The sequence below is a fragment of the Pipra filicauda genome, unplaced genomic scaffold, assembly GCF_003945595.2.
Source record: "Pipra filicauda isolate LSUMZ 115617 unplaced genomic scaffold, ASM394559v2 scaffold143_size2779998_pilon, whole genome shotgun sequence".
NCBI classification, from domain to species: Eukaryota; Metazoa; Chordata; class Aves; order Passeriformes; family Pipridae; genus Pipra; species Pipra filicauda.
In genome coordinates, this window is record NW_024103918.1 from 1,531,714 (window position 1) to 1,548,088 (window position 16,375).

At 46.1% G+C, this 16,375-nt stretch overlaps 1 protein-coding gene and 1 long non-coding RNA gene across 2 annotated transcripts; both read left to right on the top strand.

Moving 5' to 3' along the window:
* The first annotated feature begins 66 nt into the window (after positions 1-66).
* On the top strand, positions 67-11,844 carry LOC113983664 (ankyrin repeat domain-containing protein 9-like). Its single transcript, XM_027713022.2, has 2 exons — positions 67-1,286; positions 10,606-11,844. The coding sequence occupies exons 1-2, from the start codon at positions 414-416 to the stop codon at positions 10,699-10,701; spliced, it is 969 nt and encodes a 322-aa protein (XP_027568823.1). The 5' UTR covers positions 67-413; the 3' UTR covers positions 10,702-11,844.
* LOC120322695 lies at positions 2,564-6,111 on the top strand. The gene is made up of 2 exons (XR_005562533.1): positions 2,564-5,228; positions 5,504-6,111. It is a non-coding gene; the product is annotated as an uncharacterized LOC120322695 (long non-coding RNA).
* Positions 11,845-16,375: the final 4,531 nt, after the last annotated feature.

Genomic DNA, 16,375 nt, shown 5'->3' on the forward strand with positions numbered 1-16,375 from the left:
GTATGAGCTGATCTGGTTAGACATGAAATGCAGACAGAAATCCGCCTCACCTCTCAAGCTAATTTTAGTCTCTCCCTCTGTTCTCTCTGGCTGTGTGTGTATAAAATCACTCGCAGTCTGACAGCGTTTCAGTAACCTGTGCCACGCACAGAGCGGGATGTACTTACTAACCATCTGCTTGCATGGCACGGGTTAACTGAGCCTGTGGGATTGTGCTTACCTAAACAAAACCACTGCAGTGAGGGGAAAAACAATGAATGGGTGGAGATGATCAGCCCATGCATTCCAGCTAGTGCAGTCCAGGCAGCAATGACAGCCTGAAGGTTGCAGCAGCATCGGGACCGGCATTCCAAGTGCACTGATCTTACAGTCTGGAGTGATTTTGTGTGGAGCTGCTCTTTATTTGCTGAGCCATGGCCAGTAACCAGGCCAGCCTGCAGGATGATCAAAGCAGGCACTGCAAGTTCTTATCCTATATGTTCTACCAGGCTGTGAGAGATCACAAGCCTGTGTGGATGCTGGAAGACATGAGAACTATGGAATATTTTTACTGGGAGGAAAATGCCAGCCTACGAACCTACTCACCTTCAGAAGCCCTTCTCTATGCAGTGGTGCATAATCACCTGCCTTATGCTCAGTATCTGCTGTCTCATTTTCCAGAGGAGGCTCTCAAGGTGCCTGGGGAACACTTCTGCTATTGCCCATCCTCTGCTCCTCATTTGGCCATGGCGGTCACATATGACAGGAGAGATATCTTGGGACTGATCATCAAAATTGCACACAAGCTCCCCAGCTTGAACTCCTACATCAATAGGGCTGGCTGCTTTCATCTGGAAGATGGGAAAACCCCCCTGCACCTTGCCTGTGAACTGCTGAGGTCAGAGACGGTCCTCATCCTCCTTGGGAATGGAGCCTCTCCCAGGATAGAGGACAGTAAAGGGCTTACCCCTCTGGACGTCATCCTGGAGCAGATGTGGGACTCCAAAGTCAATGTTGCATCAAAGAAGCTCTGCCTCGACTACCTCTTGCTCTTCATGCCCAACCCACAGTTTAAGATGCGGAAAGTTCTGCAGGAGCATCCAGACCACTGGACAGCTTTGCTGGGAGAAGACAAATTCAACAGCCTGGTGGGGAACACACCTGCTTCTTTATATCTGCAAGCTATGCAAACTATTCTTCAGACTCTTCCCCCTTCTCACTTCCCTAAAAGCATCCAGGAACTACCTATACCTCAGGCACTAAAGCCCTTACCATCCTATGGCAAAAAGCTACCGACAAAAAATGTGGTAAATGTTTTTCCTTGACTTTATTCGCTGGGTCTTGGATTTTCAAAGGCAACTTAGGGGAGCTGGTCATCCACCGCCCTCTGCATTTTAGTGTGATTTTAGTACTTAACCTATTAGGCTATGCTGGAAAATCCAATATTTTGTGACAAGATTTTAAATGTCTTTTCTAACTGATTGCAGGCACGGCACTTTTAAAGGCAAAAGCCTTCCTTGTTCTCTGTTTTGTTGTGCATGTGAAGGGTTAACTGTAGTCGAGACTGTGTTATGTTTGGTTTCTTAGCTGTCAACTGGTATCAGTGTATCTGAATTCCCAATATGATAACTCTATCCCATGGAATGTACCTGGGTAAAAAGGAACACACTGGGCATGTGGGATTTACCCACACGCCCAATGGGATTTTCAAATGGTGTAACTATGGGACTGTGTTCTGCTAGAGCTGGGAGAAACACCATTCTCTACCAACAGGGTTCACACGTCAGGTTTCCTTTCTAACAGTGATCTAGTATCATCTACTAATAACCACAAAGTCCATGGCTGATGCTGCAGGGAAGCAGAGGCAATCCTGCAGGGTACCTGATTTTACCAAGATACTTTACAGCAGGTCATGTGGAGGGCATGAGTTCAGAGAGGGGCAGTGAGTGTATATTCCTGGGGGATTGGGGTATAGAAACCCACAGAACAGCTGACAGAAAGCATCCTGTCTCACCTGGGAATGAGAGGGTTAAAGACAATCCCAGCCCTGATGCCTCTACAGACCTGTGCAGTGGGGAAGGAACCATTTTCCTTGTTGCCCAGTAAACAAATGGCAATTGGAGCAGGGTCAGTGGAAGCCCTGTCCTTCATAAGTGACACTATTTCTCTCTGACTTGTGTTTTAGAACATATCTCTACAGGAGATGTAGCTCACTAACTTGGTTTCCCAGTGGGTCTCAGAGCCACCAGCACTTGTTAGTTATCCTAAACTGGGGTGTGATGTTCTGCTGTCAAAAGTTGTTCCTTGCTGTCAATTAGAGTATTTTTGCCACCCGGGTCCAGACAGAGAGTCTGACCCTGGAAATGACAAAAAGTTCCCACTGACTGGGCACTGCAGGTGGGGTGTATTTGCAGAAAGAGGGTTTGGGGCTTCCCCGCCTTCTGGGTAGCTCTGAACCTCACTGCTCAGGCAGAGCCATCTCTGTTCAAGGCACTGGTCCTGCTCTCCTGGCTGTTCTCAGCACCAATGGAGCAGCAGTGGTAGAGCCCCCACTCCCTTTGGGGGACATCCCTTATTTGTGTTCTCTCTTTGTAAGCCCAACCCTCTGTTCTGCTGGAGTAGTGTAACTCAATTCCCAGATCCGCACTGAGCAGCAGTGAAGAACTCACTCCGCTCTTCAACTGAACTTGGAGCCAAAGTCTGTAGGGCACAAAACCCTTTTAGCAAGACTATGGCTAAGAAAGGATGTTTAGTCACATCTCAATTGCTTTGTGCAAAAATGGCTCATGTCTCATCTGGCTAATTCCCCGCCTGTGCCACGGAGGCTGTACTGGACTCTTTTTTCCCATCAGTACAGGGAGCACTTCCACTCAGTTTCCCTCTGCATGGGGTACCTCCTGTATGCCAGGGCACTGGTGATGCCAGGCATGGCCAGGTGGAGATTTCCTGTGGGAATGCACAACACATCAGTCACAGCAAACTGGAACATGCTTTCTGAGACCCTGGGGTGCTCTTCCCAGCCTTTCCTTCCCACATGCCATAGGAGGACCTCAGTGCCAGTGCCACCTGAGCTAGGCAGGTGAATATGCAGGATTGCTTGTGAGGCGGAGAAAATGTCAGCCCGGCCCTAAAAGTGGCAAGCAGGCCATGAAGGGGTTAACCCTTCTCCTGAAATCCCACATCCCTGGTTCTGCAGTATCCTTCTGCCCCTGCCCCTGGGGACTTGCATGTCTTTCTCCATCTGTGTCTATTCCTCCTTGTTCAGTGGGAGAGGCTGTGAAGGGGGAAATTCAGGGTCAATCTTGGGTGAGGGTTTTGCAGGGAGGCTGCTCCCTCAGCAGGCTTTGCTGCAGACAGAGGCTGTCACGGCTTGGGACGAAAAGCAGGGCCCAAGGCAGATTTGCATCATAAGCGGTGGCTCAGCTGCTTCTGCCAAGCCCTGCAGGCTCCCAAGCCCTGGAACATATGCCCCACCCCTCCCCACAAAAACCTGGAGCTCAAGACAGAGGACAGTGCAGGTGCTCGCTGCCCATGACTGACCAGAGCAACTGTGCAGAGTATGGCCCCTGTGGTACCCCTGGAGTCCAGAGGAGTAGGATTGGGTTTGTTCCCAGTAGCACTGCAGTATCTCATCCGGATGTCGGTGGGTGAGAGGCGGAGGAGGCTGGTGATGGATATTATTAGAATAGTAATTAGGCCCCGGGAGCAGAGATCCCAGGAAAGGAGGGAATGGAAATCATCCACTGTTTTTGCGCTGGCTCGAAACCATGAGAGTTTTGTGCTATAAGGAATTGCAGAAAAGACAGGAGGAAGGGGAAGGCTGTTAGACTTACAAATCCAAGGAGACAGGTAGGGATTCTTGGCATTAATGGAGAGCACTTTCTAATAAGGCAGGAGGCTGTACTCAGAGAGCCACAGCAACCCACTGGGAGCAACTGAGTCTAAAATGGTGCAGGGATTTCTTGTTGGCCATAATAATTGTGGATCATTGCAAAGGTCAGGGATCAGGCCCTTCAGGCTTATGGGTGGATTTGTAGCTGACAGCGGGATGCTTGTATGCATGCATTTGTCCATGTGGGAGGCTCCCCTCTATCCAGTTGCCCAGAGAGAGGATAGAAGATGGATTGTCTTGAGCAGTTTCTTTCTGGGGCATATTTGTGACTGGTACCACGGCCTGGTCCACTGTTGGCTAACATGCAAAAATCCTAGTGTGTTCACCCCAATGCGTAACAGGCAGTTACCCACACAGGAAAGATCACTCCACAGCCCCCTCATTTCTCCTTCTCCTGACCGTTTTAACAAGAGATCAAGTACTAGCTGGCCCTCAGTCATGGAGCTACTATTGGACCTCCCATGTGCAGTCCCATTGGGCCAAAATTTAGGGCTATAAGTGTTGTGGTGGCAACTCTTTCCATTGCCTGTAGTGATATGATTGCAGAATGGGCCCTCCTTCTTATGGAATGGGACAATCTTCTCCCTAAACCCAGTTTGCTTATCTTGTGGTGACCCATCTGTTAAAGTTTGAGATCCTATCTGTCTTCTTCTCAATAGAGTGACATTACATCAGATATGGCCAAATCTACCTCAGCCCTGTCTGCATTGTGTTTTTTTCTCCATTCTTTCCAAGCCAGGTCATTAGCAAAAGTAAACTCAAAGTATTTTGCAGACTTCCTGCAACCTGACAGTCTTGAAAAATCCCTGTGCTTGCATGAGAAACATGTTGGTGACTTTGTAAATCAAAAAGGGTGCTAGGTGCTGTGTGGTGATGTTTACATTTTGCATATATGCATACTGAGTAAGTGTTGCTAAAATCTGTATTTCTGAACTTGGGGAAAAAAATAAAAACAGCAGCGAAAAGGGGAGAGGGTAAAGTCTTTTCTAATCTTTGGATTACAGGTTGGCTCAGCAGGTTACATCTTTTTAATTTCAATTTTGGGGAGTAGCATTGTAAGGATCTGAGTTGTCTCGGTATGTGTGTGACTACAGTTTTGGTGAGAGCCATTTCAGTGAGCACAGCGAGTGACTTGAGGGGGGGGGTGTGGCGAGGGAGGGGTTGTGTGGGGGTGTGTGAGTGAAAACGTGTGGGTGCATGTGCGCACACGGATGTCTGTGTCTGGCTGCCCTCTCCTGGTAAAACCCGTAACTGACTGACAGTACTTACTGCACTGCTCGTACCCAGCGATCGACGCCTTAAGGAAGCAGCCTTTGCACGAGTTCATTGTGCGTCCCAGGCTCTGTGCTGCTGACAGGTAAGGACATTTCTTCTTCTCTTGTAAAGAAGCATCAGCTTTGCTCTTGAAATGGGTGTTTCACCCCTGAATACCAAGCACAAGCGCTTCTGCTTGCCAGCAACTCCAATCGTCCAGCAAAGGGTTTGTGATGCTGGCCACATTTTATTCTAGAATCCATTTTTTAAAAAATAAAATCTATTAAACATACATCTTTGTCTTTCTTTTCTCTGGGCTGCCAGCAAAATTCAGCTGCCTATGACTTCCTAACCATATGCTTCTGTCTATTTTTGCAGCACCATTAGCAGGAAGGACAGGCCAGATTCTGACCTCTGACCTCTTTACACCTGAAGTAGCGCTTTTTAAGTCAATTGTATCACTCCTGATGTTTGTTGGTCTAAAGGAAGACAGAAACCGTTTGTGTATTTATGTTCTTCGAGACTCCGTAACTCTGGCTTCAGCATACAAATAAAAGTGATACTTAATCCCCAAAATAATTTTTTACATTTTTCGTACTTTGAATGTATATAGATATATATTTTCCATCTCTCTAACACTGATGGGCATTTCCCTGTTCCCAGTTCCCTTGGTTTTTTTGGAATCAGCATGGCAGTGACAGATGCTGTTGTTCACTGATTAATACTGAATGTTGCCATGCCCAAATACAAATGAATGTTCACTGTATGCTGCGACTTTCTTATAAAGCCATACTTTTGTAATATTTAGGGGAAAAAAATCTGCCCTATAATTGTGTTTGTACATTACTTGCTGCATGATTAAAGATAAAAAGATTGTAATGTGCTGGAATAAAGCATATATACATAGTCTGATAATTAGGTATATTAGCTGTGAAAATCATTTAATCTGACTGTATTACTATAATAAACTTGCAATATAAAATTGATGTGTCTTTCATTAGCCAGTTGGTCAAAACCATCCACCAGTATCTTTTGCTTTTGCTTTGGCTCATCTTGTTGTTTGATGATGATTTTTGACTGCTGAGCCATTACCTCCAAAAATGTGATTTGAAGAAGAAAATATTTTCCTTCACAGGCTTGCAGTATCTCGCTGTGCTGTCAGAAGACAACCCCAAGTGATGAGGTGAACTCATACTGATGAGTCAGAAGAAGGGGCTCAACAGGGGTGAATGGTAATTGGGTTTGGAGAGTTCCAGTTTTAGGTTGGAGTTCAGCTCACGTAGCTGTTTCCAGTGAACATAACAGTGCCAGTAGCCTCCTCTCCTTGTCTGGTTTGTATTCCATCAACAAGATCCCTTCCTTTCTAGGGTTTTTCTCTGTACAGCAAGATGCCCCAGCAAGGCTTCCAGCACCAACTTCTCCTCTAGGCTGCTGAAAGCCCTCAGGCAGATGTGCACCTCCCACCCTCTGTGTTCTCCGTGGGGTAATGATCCACCACGTTCTGTGCACAAGCTCTGTCACAAACAGCTACCCAAAGCATTTCATGTGATGAGTAGCTGGTTTGGAAGATGATGATGATAATCACATGAGTAGACCTCCACCACCAACTGTACCTACAGATCTCAGTGCGCCCTAGTACACACAAGCTATAACCCAAGGATAACTACTCTGAGCCTGTGCTTGCATTGTAAGTTATTGGTTTCATGGAAGAATGCAGAGAGGGGAGCTGTTTCTCTGATATCACTTAAAGAAGATTAAGACTATCTCCTTGCCTTCATAGTGGGAGACTTAGCCCTGACTATTTCACCACAAGAATGTGGTCCCCAAAGATATAAGTTTTCTGGCTTATTTGCTTCCACCTTTCTCATTTGAGAATAAGAATCTGACTGAATTTCTCTCATGCCCTGGCAGCTCTGCTGAGGCTGACAATCAGGGCATCAGCGAGCTGCTCTGGCAGCTGAGGGAGTCCCAGGCTGACACATCCCTCAGAGCCAGTCTCATCTAGGTATCGGGTTTTTTACAGCTGTAGTTAGTTGGAGCCCATGCACCAGCAGGCAGCAAGACAGGTATTTAAATAGAGCGAGAAATTTAAAGGGTATATTCCCTTGTGTGGGGGGAAGCACTGTCACAAGCAGATGACGCATTGACCGAAATCCTGCCCACACCTCAGTTACTCCAGTGCACCTCCCCAAGTGAGTCACCCCAAATGGAGCTGATAGGCTTGGCATGTCCCATACTATCCTGTGTCTGTCTGGCCAGCACAGCAGCAGTGCCTTCTGGGAGCATACACTGCGTTTTGCTGCACCAACTCACTCAGCTGATGATACAGATGGCTGTGCACAGCCATCGGGCTCCAGTTCCCAAGACGCCAGCTCCCAAGGCGCCTCTAGCACTTTGGAAGCCACTCTGGAGCCAAAAAGCCAGATTTCTCCGGGGGTGACTCCTAAGGGATGCTTGATTTGGAAAATCAGTCATAATTTTCCAGTCTCAGTTCCAGCTCTAGTAAAGCGTGTTTCCATTTTGCTATGGATCTCCTGTGAAGGGGAATTTTATTGCTAGTGGGAAGGCTTTTGGCAAATTTTGTGAGTACATACAGAGAGAAGATAGCTGTGCTCTGTACACCAGCTATGCCCACCCACGCAGATTCCCATGAAGAGCTGTGAGGGGGAGGAATGATTATCACAGAGTTGTCAGACTCATGCAAGAAAACCTGGGAGAAAGGAAGAAAAGGATTGGAACAAGCAGTATGGCAAGATGCCTTGTGGGATGCAGATCCTACAGTTGAACAGAAATAGGGAAAATAGTCTGGAGAATCCCAAATGACAGTATAAGCTATGACAAGCACAGCAATGCAGAAACCACCCCCTGCCACTTTCTCCTAGAGATCAGGATCACAGAGAATATCAGGAACCAGTCTCAAAACTGAGGCAATATAATGCCCTCACTGTCCACACTCTGGAGATATTGTCATGAAGTCTTCAAGCATGTATAAGCAGGCACTGGCATAAGCAGTTCAGAGACACAGGTCCAGCCTGCTGCTGCCTCCCTGCTCCCTACTCCTGCCCTCGACCAAGCAAGCCACAGCAAAGCTGGGTCATGATGCTGTCACACCAGTGCCGGTGCCACCCAAGGGGACAGGGGCTCTGGTAACGGGAATGAGCAACCAGGCAGGTGGTATTGCTCCTTTCTAAGGTTGCTTTTAACTTCAGCAGTAGAACACCTTGTTCTTTGATGCAGAATTAAACAGGAGAGATCTCCACTAACGCTGAACAAAGCCCCTCTCTATCATGCTGTACATTGTGTGCACATAAGAAATACCTTAACTGTCTCCTGAGTTAGAGCAGACTTGGTATGTTTAAAACAGTGAAGGCTTCTGAAGTGGGTGAAGAAGAGGCTGACAAGCATTAGAAAAGGAAATAATCATTAAAGATGATTGGAAATTGACGTTTCTATGCTACCAAAAATGACAATATTGCAAAATACGCTTCAGTTCTGATTTGGAATGAAAATTTAAAATATCAAAATTTATACGAACACAGTTTTACAAGGAAGAAAACTGACCCAGATCTATCATATGTACGTGGCATCCAACATAATTAGGTCCAGATAATGAAAGAAGTACTTACAGGGTCTCTATCAATGAGGTAATGCCTGTCCCTCTGGAGCAACTCTCAGCACTGGGCTGCAGAGACGGTGAAGAGCCTTGAGGGGGAGCCATACAAGGAATGGCTGAGGTCTGTTCAGCCTGGAGAATGGGAGACTGAGGGGAGACCACATTGTGGTCTATAGCTTCATCATGAGGGGAAACAGAGAGGCAGGCACTGATCTCTTCTCTATGGTGACCAGTGATATGAGGGAATGGCATGAAGCTGTGTCAGGGGAGGTTTACGCTGGATATTAGAAAAAGGTTCTTCACCCAGAGGGTGGTTGGGCACTGGAACAGGTTCCCCAGGGAAGTGGTCACAGCACCAAGTCTGCCGGAGTTCAAGAAGCATTCGGATAATCCTCTCTGGCGCATGGTGTGACTCTTGGGGATGTCTTGTGCAGGGCCATGAGCTGGATCCTCGTGGGTCCCTTCCCACTCAGAATATTCTTTTGTTCTGTGGTTCTGTAAAACACATTGTCTTGAGATCTCAAGGGAAATCCAGACAGTATTTTTTAAAAGTCGCTTCTGATTTTGAGGCTTTGACTGAAGCCGAAAATGAGCAACTACTACAGAACAAAAATCTCTGTTCTTCTGCCTGGAAGGTGTCAGGCAGTGACACTGTAAGCAGACTCTTTTTCTGAGTTTACAGATCTTAGGGAGATGCTATTTTCAGCTGTGATACATATATTTTCAGACACTAAACTTCTCACCGATAGAGTTGACTGCTTGATCAAATGGGGTTTTTTATGGGACTCCTTCTGTGGGTAGAACTGAGCTTTGGTGATAGCTACAGCCTTTGGCTCACTTCTCTACCAGCATGGTGACAGACAGAGATAAAATTACATTCCATGCATAATTTGGGATTTAATAAAAGGAAAGCCAAAATGATAGGAAGAAAGAGTTCTGCTTAAGTTCCTGCTTAAAGGTGTGTTCCCTAAGCACTCAGAAATTCGCATGCTCACATAGACAGGGTCACTCAGATCTGGTGAGCCTCAGGAAGGCATAAGGTATGGTAAGTTACCCAAATTTGGGATCAGGGAGGCTGAGGATATCTTTGCCACAAAATTACCCAGCTCTCCCAAATTGCAGAATTAACAGATTCTAGAAGCAGATTGGTGGTTTGTGTTCTCTTGAAAACATGAACCAGGTTTCCAAAGGTCTCAGTTCTACCCCAACACACATCATCACCATCCCCTCAAGTAAAAAACCCATCACTTAAATAACAAAGTCCAAACCTAGACCTGTCCATGGCCACTCTTATCCCCCTTTTGCAGATGTTTAGACCTGAGGAACCCCTTCCATCCTGGCCTGAGCTTTTGTCCCCACTGCCTTGGAGGGGATGAACACTGCACACGATATACAGCACGCAGCATGAACGCACATGCAGGCACCATGGCTGATGTGAAAGACGTCCTGCGTGAGTCTTACTTATTTTTAGAGTAAAAAGACCCTGCCTCAGCCATGCAGGACTCCATGACTAACGTCCCTGGTGCCAGCCTGCCAGGTTTTTCCAAGCCTCCCTGCTGGACCTGTCAGCGCAACTGCTCTAAGATTCAGGCAGGCAAGTCCTTGCCTTTAAGACCAGGCCAGATTTTAAATAGGCAACTGCAGCTTTAGTTTGTAGTAGTTACTGCTTCTATTCTCTGTGTGGATCTTTATACCATCTGCAATAACATCTAGAAACTGCTGAACCTAGGGGAGCTGCTAATGAGTATGCTCTCACCAGTTAAAAGAAAAAAAAAAGGAATTTATTTTAAAATGAAAATGCCGTGTTTAAGTTTTACATTTCAAATATTTTTAAGTGTTTTTTCTTCTTCTTCTTTTATTCCTGCAGTGCTGCCTGAAAGGCCAGTCTTGCCTGGCTATTGTCTGCTTCCCTGCATGGCTCCCTGCGCTTTGGCAGTCAGTCCTCAAATCGCCACAGCTTTGAAGTGGATCCGTCTTCCAAAGAGAGACCTTTTCTTCCACCTTCCCTCATCATCAGTCGCACATGAGCCCTGTGGGGCTTTTGAGCTGGAATACCACCGTTTATCAGAAGCGAAAATAAAGACTGCAACTCATAAAACGAAGGACACTCAGCTGGGCAAGGCAGGATGGGAATAAAAAGGGATTATCGACAGCCCGCCCTTCGCCCAGGCATGCCCTGGCTTGTCGGCTGCCAGAGCTGCGGCGCAGGGGGAGCGAAAAACAGCTGCTCACACCTGTGCCGCTGCTACCGGCGATCATTTCCACGCACCGCCTTTGTCTTGTTTGGGGTTTGTTTGTTTGTTTGTTTTTGTTTTTATTTTTTACGACTCTGCTCACACTTCCCAGAGCGAAGGGCACCCCCAGGGCTCCCGAGGGCCGGGCCTGGGCCGCGGTGCCGCCGCCGGCCGCGAGATGGCGCCGTCGCCCTTCGGCCGCCGTGAGGGCCCGGGGGCCGGGAGGGCGCCGCGAAACGTGGAACGTGTGAAAGTTCTCCTAGGAAAGGGTGTTCTCTGCACACTTTCAAGCCTAATGAACAAGAACAACAGCAACAACAACAAAAGATATTTAATCTTTGAAACAGAGAGCTGCTGGGAAGTAAGCTCTGAGTGATGTCCGGGTGTTAGAAAGACAAATTACTTGTTGGTGAAATTGCCTTCTTAAGGTTTAGGGCCTCGACATGTTTCAGACCGAGGGGAGGTTAACTGAGCCTGGGGAGAAGGGTGTACCACTGATAGTGGGCACGAAGAATGCAGAGTTTACAGGCCACCAGGACATTTGGCAGAACTTCCCAGGCAAGGAAGAAAACTAATAAAGACAACTCAGCAACTGTGCTGCATCAGCTCTGACTGGGTAAAAGGTAATTCTGGCAGGGGGAGATCGCGACCACTGACTCATGAACCACCAACCCAAGAAAGCCACCAACCCGAAAGAGGAGGAAGACTGAGCATGCAGACTAATTAGCATGAGAAGCAAGAGAACCATTAACCAGTAGAAGATAGAATACTGATTAATAAAAGAACTATGTAACTTGTAACCAATGAACATTAATGCCTTGGACTGCCAAAATGTAGAAATAATAAAAAGTTTTAATAATTGGCTTGCTTGATTTGTGGAATACCACTGAGCACTCAGGCTTGTGCAACTCTGAAATAATCAATGTCTCTCTCGAGTGTGTAATTATTGGCTTTGGAACACTGGGTAAAAATTTTTCGTGGACAACAAGGTGACCCTGGGGCTGTGAGGGGACCCCATCCCTGTGGGGAGACCCTGGAGTGGTGAGGGAACCCACTGCCACCAGCTGCCCCTCACCGTGTCTGGCTGGTGATGACAGCACGGCCTTTGGATGCAGTGTCCAAAACAACCCCAAATAAGCAAACCCAGCTGCAGGAAGGTGAAGCAGGTGCCTTTACTGTCAGCCACCAGAGGTTTGGGGGTCATTCAGTGACAGAAGGGCCTCATGTGCCCTGGAAGTTGACCCTGGAGCTGGGCTCTAAACAAAGAGCTACAGAAAGAAGCAAGTTGTTTTGCACAGGGCTTGTAGGGTCACAGAGCAGAGATGAATCTCAGCCCTGCGGAGCAGGCAGACATTTCCCATCCTCTCTGCTGCCTCCAAGGGACAGGAGAAGCTGTGGTGGCTGAAGCTGTGTGGGGGTGGCTGAGAGGCTCCATATTTGTGTTTAGCAAAGTACATAGAATCCAGGGATTTGATGCAGCCCTGCTGGTGCACTGCTCCTGCACGGAAAAGCTCATTAAATGGAGGAGGTGGCAGTGGTGGAGCTGCAAGAGCCACCATTTCCCCCTTTCCCAGGAGGAGGCTGGCTGTGGCAGGAGGTAGAGGAAGGCATTTCCACTGCAGCTGGGCAAGGAGCCTGTCTGTGCAGTTGTCATCTCCTGCAGAAAGCAGAGGATTGTTGAGAGGCTTGATACCTATTAGGAAACAAGGGAAGGTACTGCCAAAGCTGTGTTTCTGGCACATTTGATTAAATCTCACATAGCTCCCTGGACATTCCTGGCAGGCCCAATAGCCTGAAGTCTCAGCTGAAAAAAAAAAAATCAGTCCACCTTTCTTGAGTTATCTCCCTCTGATCTGGGGGTCTGTCCCTTTATTTTCACTCATCTCTGCCTGAAGGCTAATCAGCAGAGCTTGAAAACCAATAACAAATTGGTTAAAAATCAGCTTTATATGCAAAGCCTAAAATAAAACATCTGTATATATCCCAGAAGCCTTCACAACCTCCTGTTTTATTAGTATCTCTAAAATAACTTTTCTTTCCTGACTCTTAATTCCAGCCAGAAGCACTCGGATAATCCTCATAGGACTGTTATGTGTATTTCCAATTAAGCAATTTATAAGCACTGGCTGCGAAGAGCTTTTTGTTCTTAAGGAAATTATTTCTTCATTAAGAGTAAAACAAGTCTTTTTTTATCCCTGCTTTATATAAAAGCCCTTGTGCCCCCTTCACATATGGTTTAAGTACTGAACTATGTAGAAGGAGATTAATCATTTTGTATCCCAACAAGCAGGCAAGGCACAGCAGCTGGGTCAGCCACACAGGGAATAGGCATTTCAGTGTTTGTTTTCAGAGAGAAGTAAAAGTCAGACAGACAGACACTTTCAAGCTACTTGCCTTTGCCAGAGGCAACCCACACAATCACGAGCCCTTCTGGAGTCTGAGTCATGAAGAACTGCCACAGACAAAATGAAGATAGTCAAGAGGGAAAAAAAAAATCCCATTCATGCCCAGCTAATGAGGAGAAGTTCCAAATTGCCTCTTGTTTTCCAGGCTGTGTACCTTAATTAGATGAATCACAGAACACTGAGGGTGGAAAACACAGACCAGAGAGCTCATAAGAGTCCACTTCATTCTTTCACACTAGCAGCATTATCTACCTCCCCTCCAGGGAATAATGTCTCTCCATTTTCTCGGACAGCAAAGTCTCCTGGCATGAGGCATGGACAAACATGGAAAATGAAGAGCAGAATTGATGTGTGATTGACTTGAGCTAGTAGCACAAGCATTCTATTCCTGTTCTTCTCCCCAGATCCAGCTATTTACACTCTCTGTAAGGGGTGCTTACCAGCCTGTCTTCTGGTCAAGGTCAGACCTATGACCAAATAGCATGAGCAGCACTGAGCAGCGACGTGGGGGTCCAACTTCAAAATGAGGGCACACTTGCAAGCATTAGGAATTGACTCATCAGAAAACCTTCTGATGTGGTAACAGGAAGGCATTGTGAGCCTTGGGCGTTCCTGGGACTCTGGAAAGAAAGTTCATGTTAGTGACATAAGTAAACTGCCTTCCCTTCATCTTTCTCCAAGCCCGATTAGAAGGGGACAGCCTAACAACGGGATAGCTCCAGAATGTTTAAGATTTATATCTGGTATCTGATTACAGTAACAAGTGTAGAGACATGGAGGAACTGACAACGAAATGCAATTAGTACAGTTAGAAAACAGCTAACCTGTATAATGGGTAAGAGATCAATAATTGCAGCATGTAAGCCTATGCCAATGCTTAGCTTGCACAGGGTCACTGGAAAATGTGTCATGTATTCCAGCAGAACCAGCAGCCCCATGTCTTTTTCCCAGGAATGGATGTGTAAAATGACTGATGAATGAAGCTAGAAGTGGTGAGTTCAACTGTACAGTTCAGTGTAAATATCATATAATTCAGTGAAGAAATGATGAGTTCAGAATGATCTTGAAAGCTTGAGGTTTCTTTCTCAGTCTCTGCATATGATGCCATGCTCAGTAAAACCATTTATGATGTCCCTTTCTGTTACTAGGTGGGGTTTTTTTCAGAAGCACAAGGAAGAAATGCCTGGCTGTAGGTCCCTCAGCAAGCCCAGTGATACCGTGGTTTTTGATTATTCTGGTAATATGGTGTTGCTCTCTGTCTTACAGGGAAATAGGTTTTGATGAGGTATTTGAAGGACAATCGGGTAATATGTGACATTGTGCATTGGCTCCTGGGACAGAGACAGCTCTACTGGCAAACTGCAGACCTCACTGGTCTGGCAGGTCAAAAAAAAGTCACTTAGGGCAGCATGAGAGAAAGGAAGAGGACAGAGTGACAAAAAAGTCGTACTTGGTGCTCAGAGTCAGCACTGCTGTCAAAATAGAGGGGAGAACAGCAAAGTAAATGTCAGAAACAGATAAGTAGGTTAATAAAGGGAAGCAGAAATGTGCAGAAAGGACCACTGGTGTTTAAGTATAGCCTAATGTACAAAAGAGTATAGAGAGCAACCTGTTTGGCTACTCACATGAAGTAAAAGGGATATGGCAGCATCTTAGTTGTAAAAACTAAGACAAGAGAACAAGAGGAGGCAGTCAAAGAGAAAGATCAGGATTTAATTTGCTTGGTGTTCAGTCAGCAAGAGACGTGGGGGTGGCAATATTGCCAAAGCAAAGCTGAGTTGAGGAAAATAGATTAGAAGTGGTGAGTCAGATGTGTGATCTCATGATTGCACAGCTGATATCTGAAGCTGCAGGAAGTTTGAGGATCACAGGAACTTTCAAGGGGGCATTTCTTCCTGGGTTTTACAGCTCAGATCCCATCAAAACAAACTGTTCAACAACACTTAGTCACCACAAACCTGCAAGAGCATGTCAGAGCCAGAGAAGTGAAAGGCACTGCAGTGGCCAGATGTGGAACTGCAGGAATATTCCTTGGATAGGGGTAGGAGTTTGAGAGAAAATCCCTCCCAAATTTAGATCCTCACTGAAGACCTCACCCCTCCGGGAAATCTTTAGTGAGCAAAGGTTTAGAACATGTGTGTCAGTTGTCTCTTTTGTGGCCAATCCAGGCAGTACCAAACTGGATGATGCGTAACAACACACAGACCATGGAGGCACAAGTCCTATTTCTGTCTATGATAGCGTGCATTAAAACAATTTTGTTTAAACATCTTATCTTTGTCTGCTTTCAATGATACCATTGTAATCTCTTGTGGTATCCAAATGCATTTTTCTCCCCTCACTAGAGCTTTTGTGGAAAGGGAACCACTTTGTGATATCTCCTTGATTTTTACGTACCTGCCTTAGTGACTGTGATAGCAACATTCTCCTCTATTGCTCTGGAAACTAGCTTTACATGCACTGTTTCATCTACTCCTTAATTCTTCCACTGGGGCACTAAATCTGGACTAAGCTGAAATACTAGGACAATAATTCTTAATCCACTGTGGAACATTAACTGAGTGTTAAGACAGCGATTTGCTGTATATTACGAACGTGGCTCCATTTCGTTTCCTCTCTGGAGATGCTGATTCACTGATGGAGTGATGTTCTTCCAGGCAAGAAAAGATTAAATAGAGACAACAGACTCAGAAGTAATAAATAAGGCTGTAGAACAAAACTGCCTGATATTATATTATTTTAGAAGCCGTATATAATCATGTCATCAGAGATGTGCTGTGATGCACACATGCAAGGGAGCAGAGTTAAGGTGGTGCCTCTAACACAGTGCTAGTTCATGAGGTTACAGAGTTTACAACTGTATATTTTACATTATATCAATCCAGCACTGGGAAGGAGGTTTGCATCTGTTTAGCTACTGCAATGTTTCCTTTTGATTTTCTCTTAATCCCATCGCAGTCCAAGTGTTTTTCAAAGGAAGTGAGCACTACTTCCCCTG

What these genes read in the sequence shown, in the direction of transcription:
- LOC113983664 (XM_027713022.2), top strand. Translation starts at nt 414, where the DNA reads ATGGCCAGTAACCAGGCCAGCCTGCAGGATGATCAAAGCAGGCACTGC. An exon ending in AGCTACCGACAAAAAATGTG is followed by an intron (nt 1,287 to 10,605) that starts GTAAATGTTTTT and finishes TTATTCCTGCAG; the next exon opens with TGCTGCCTGAAAGGCCAGTC.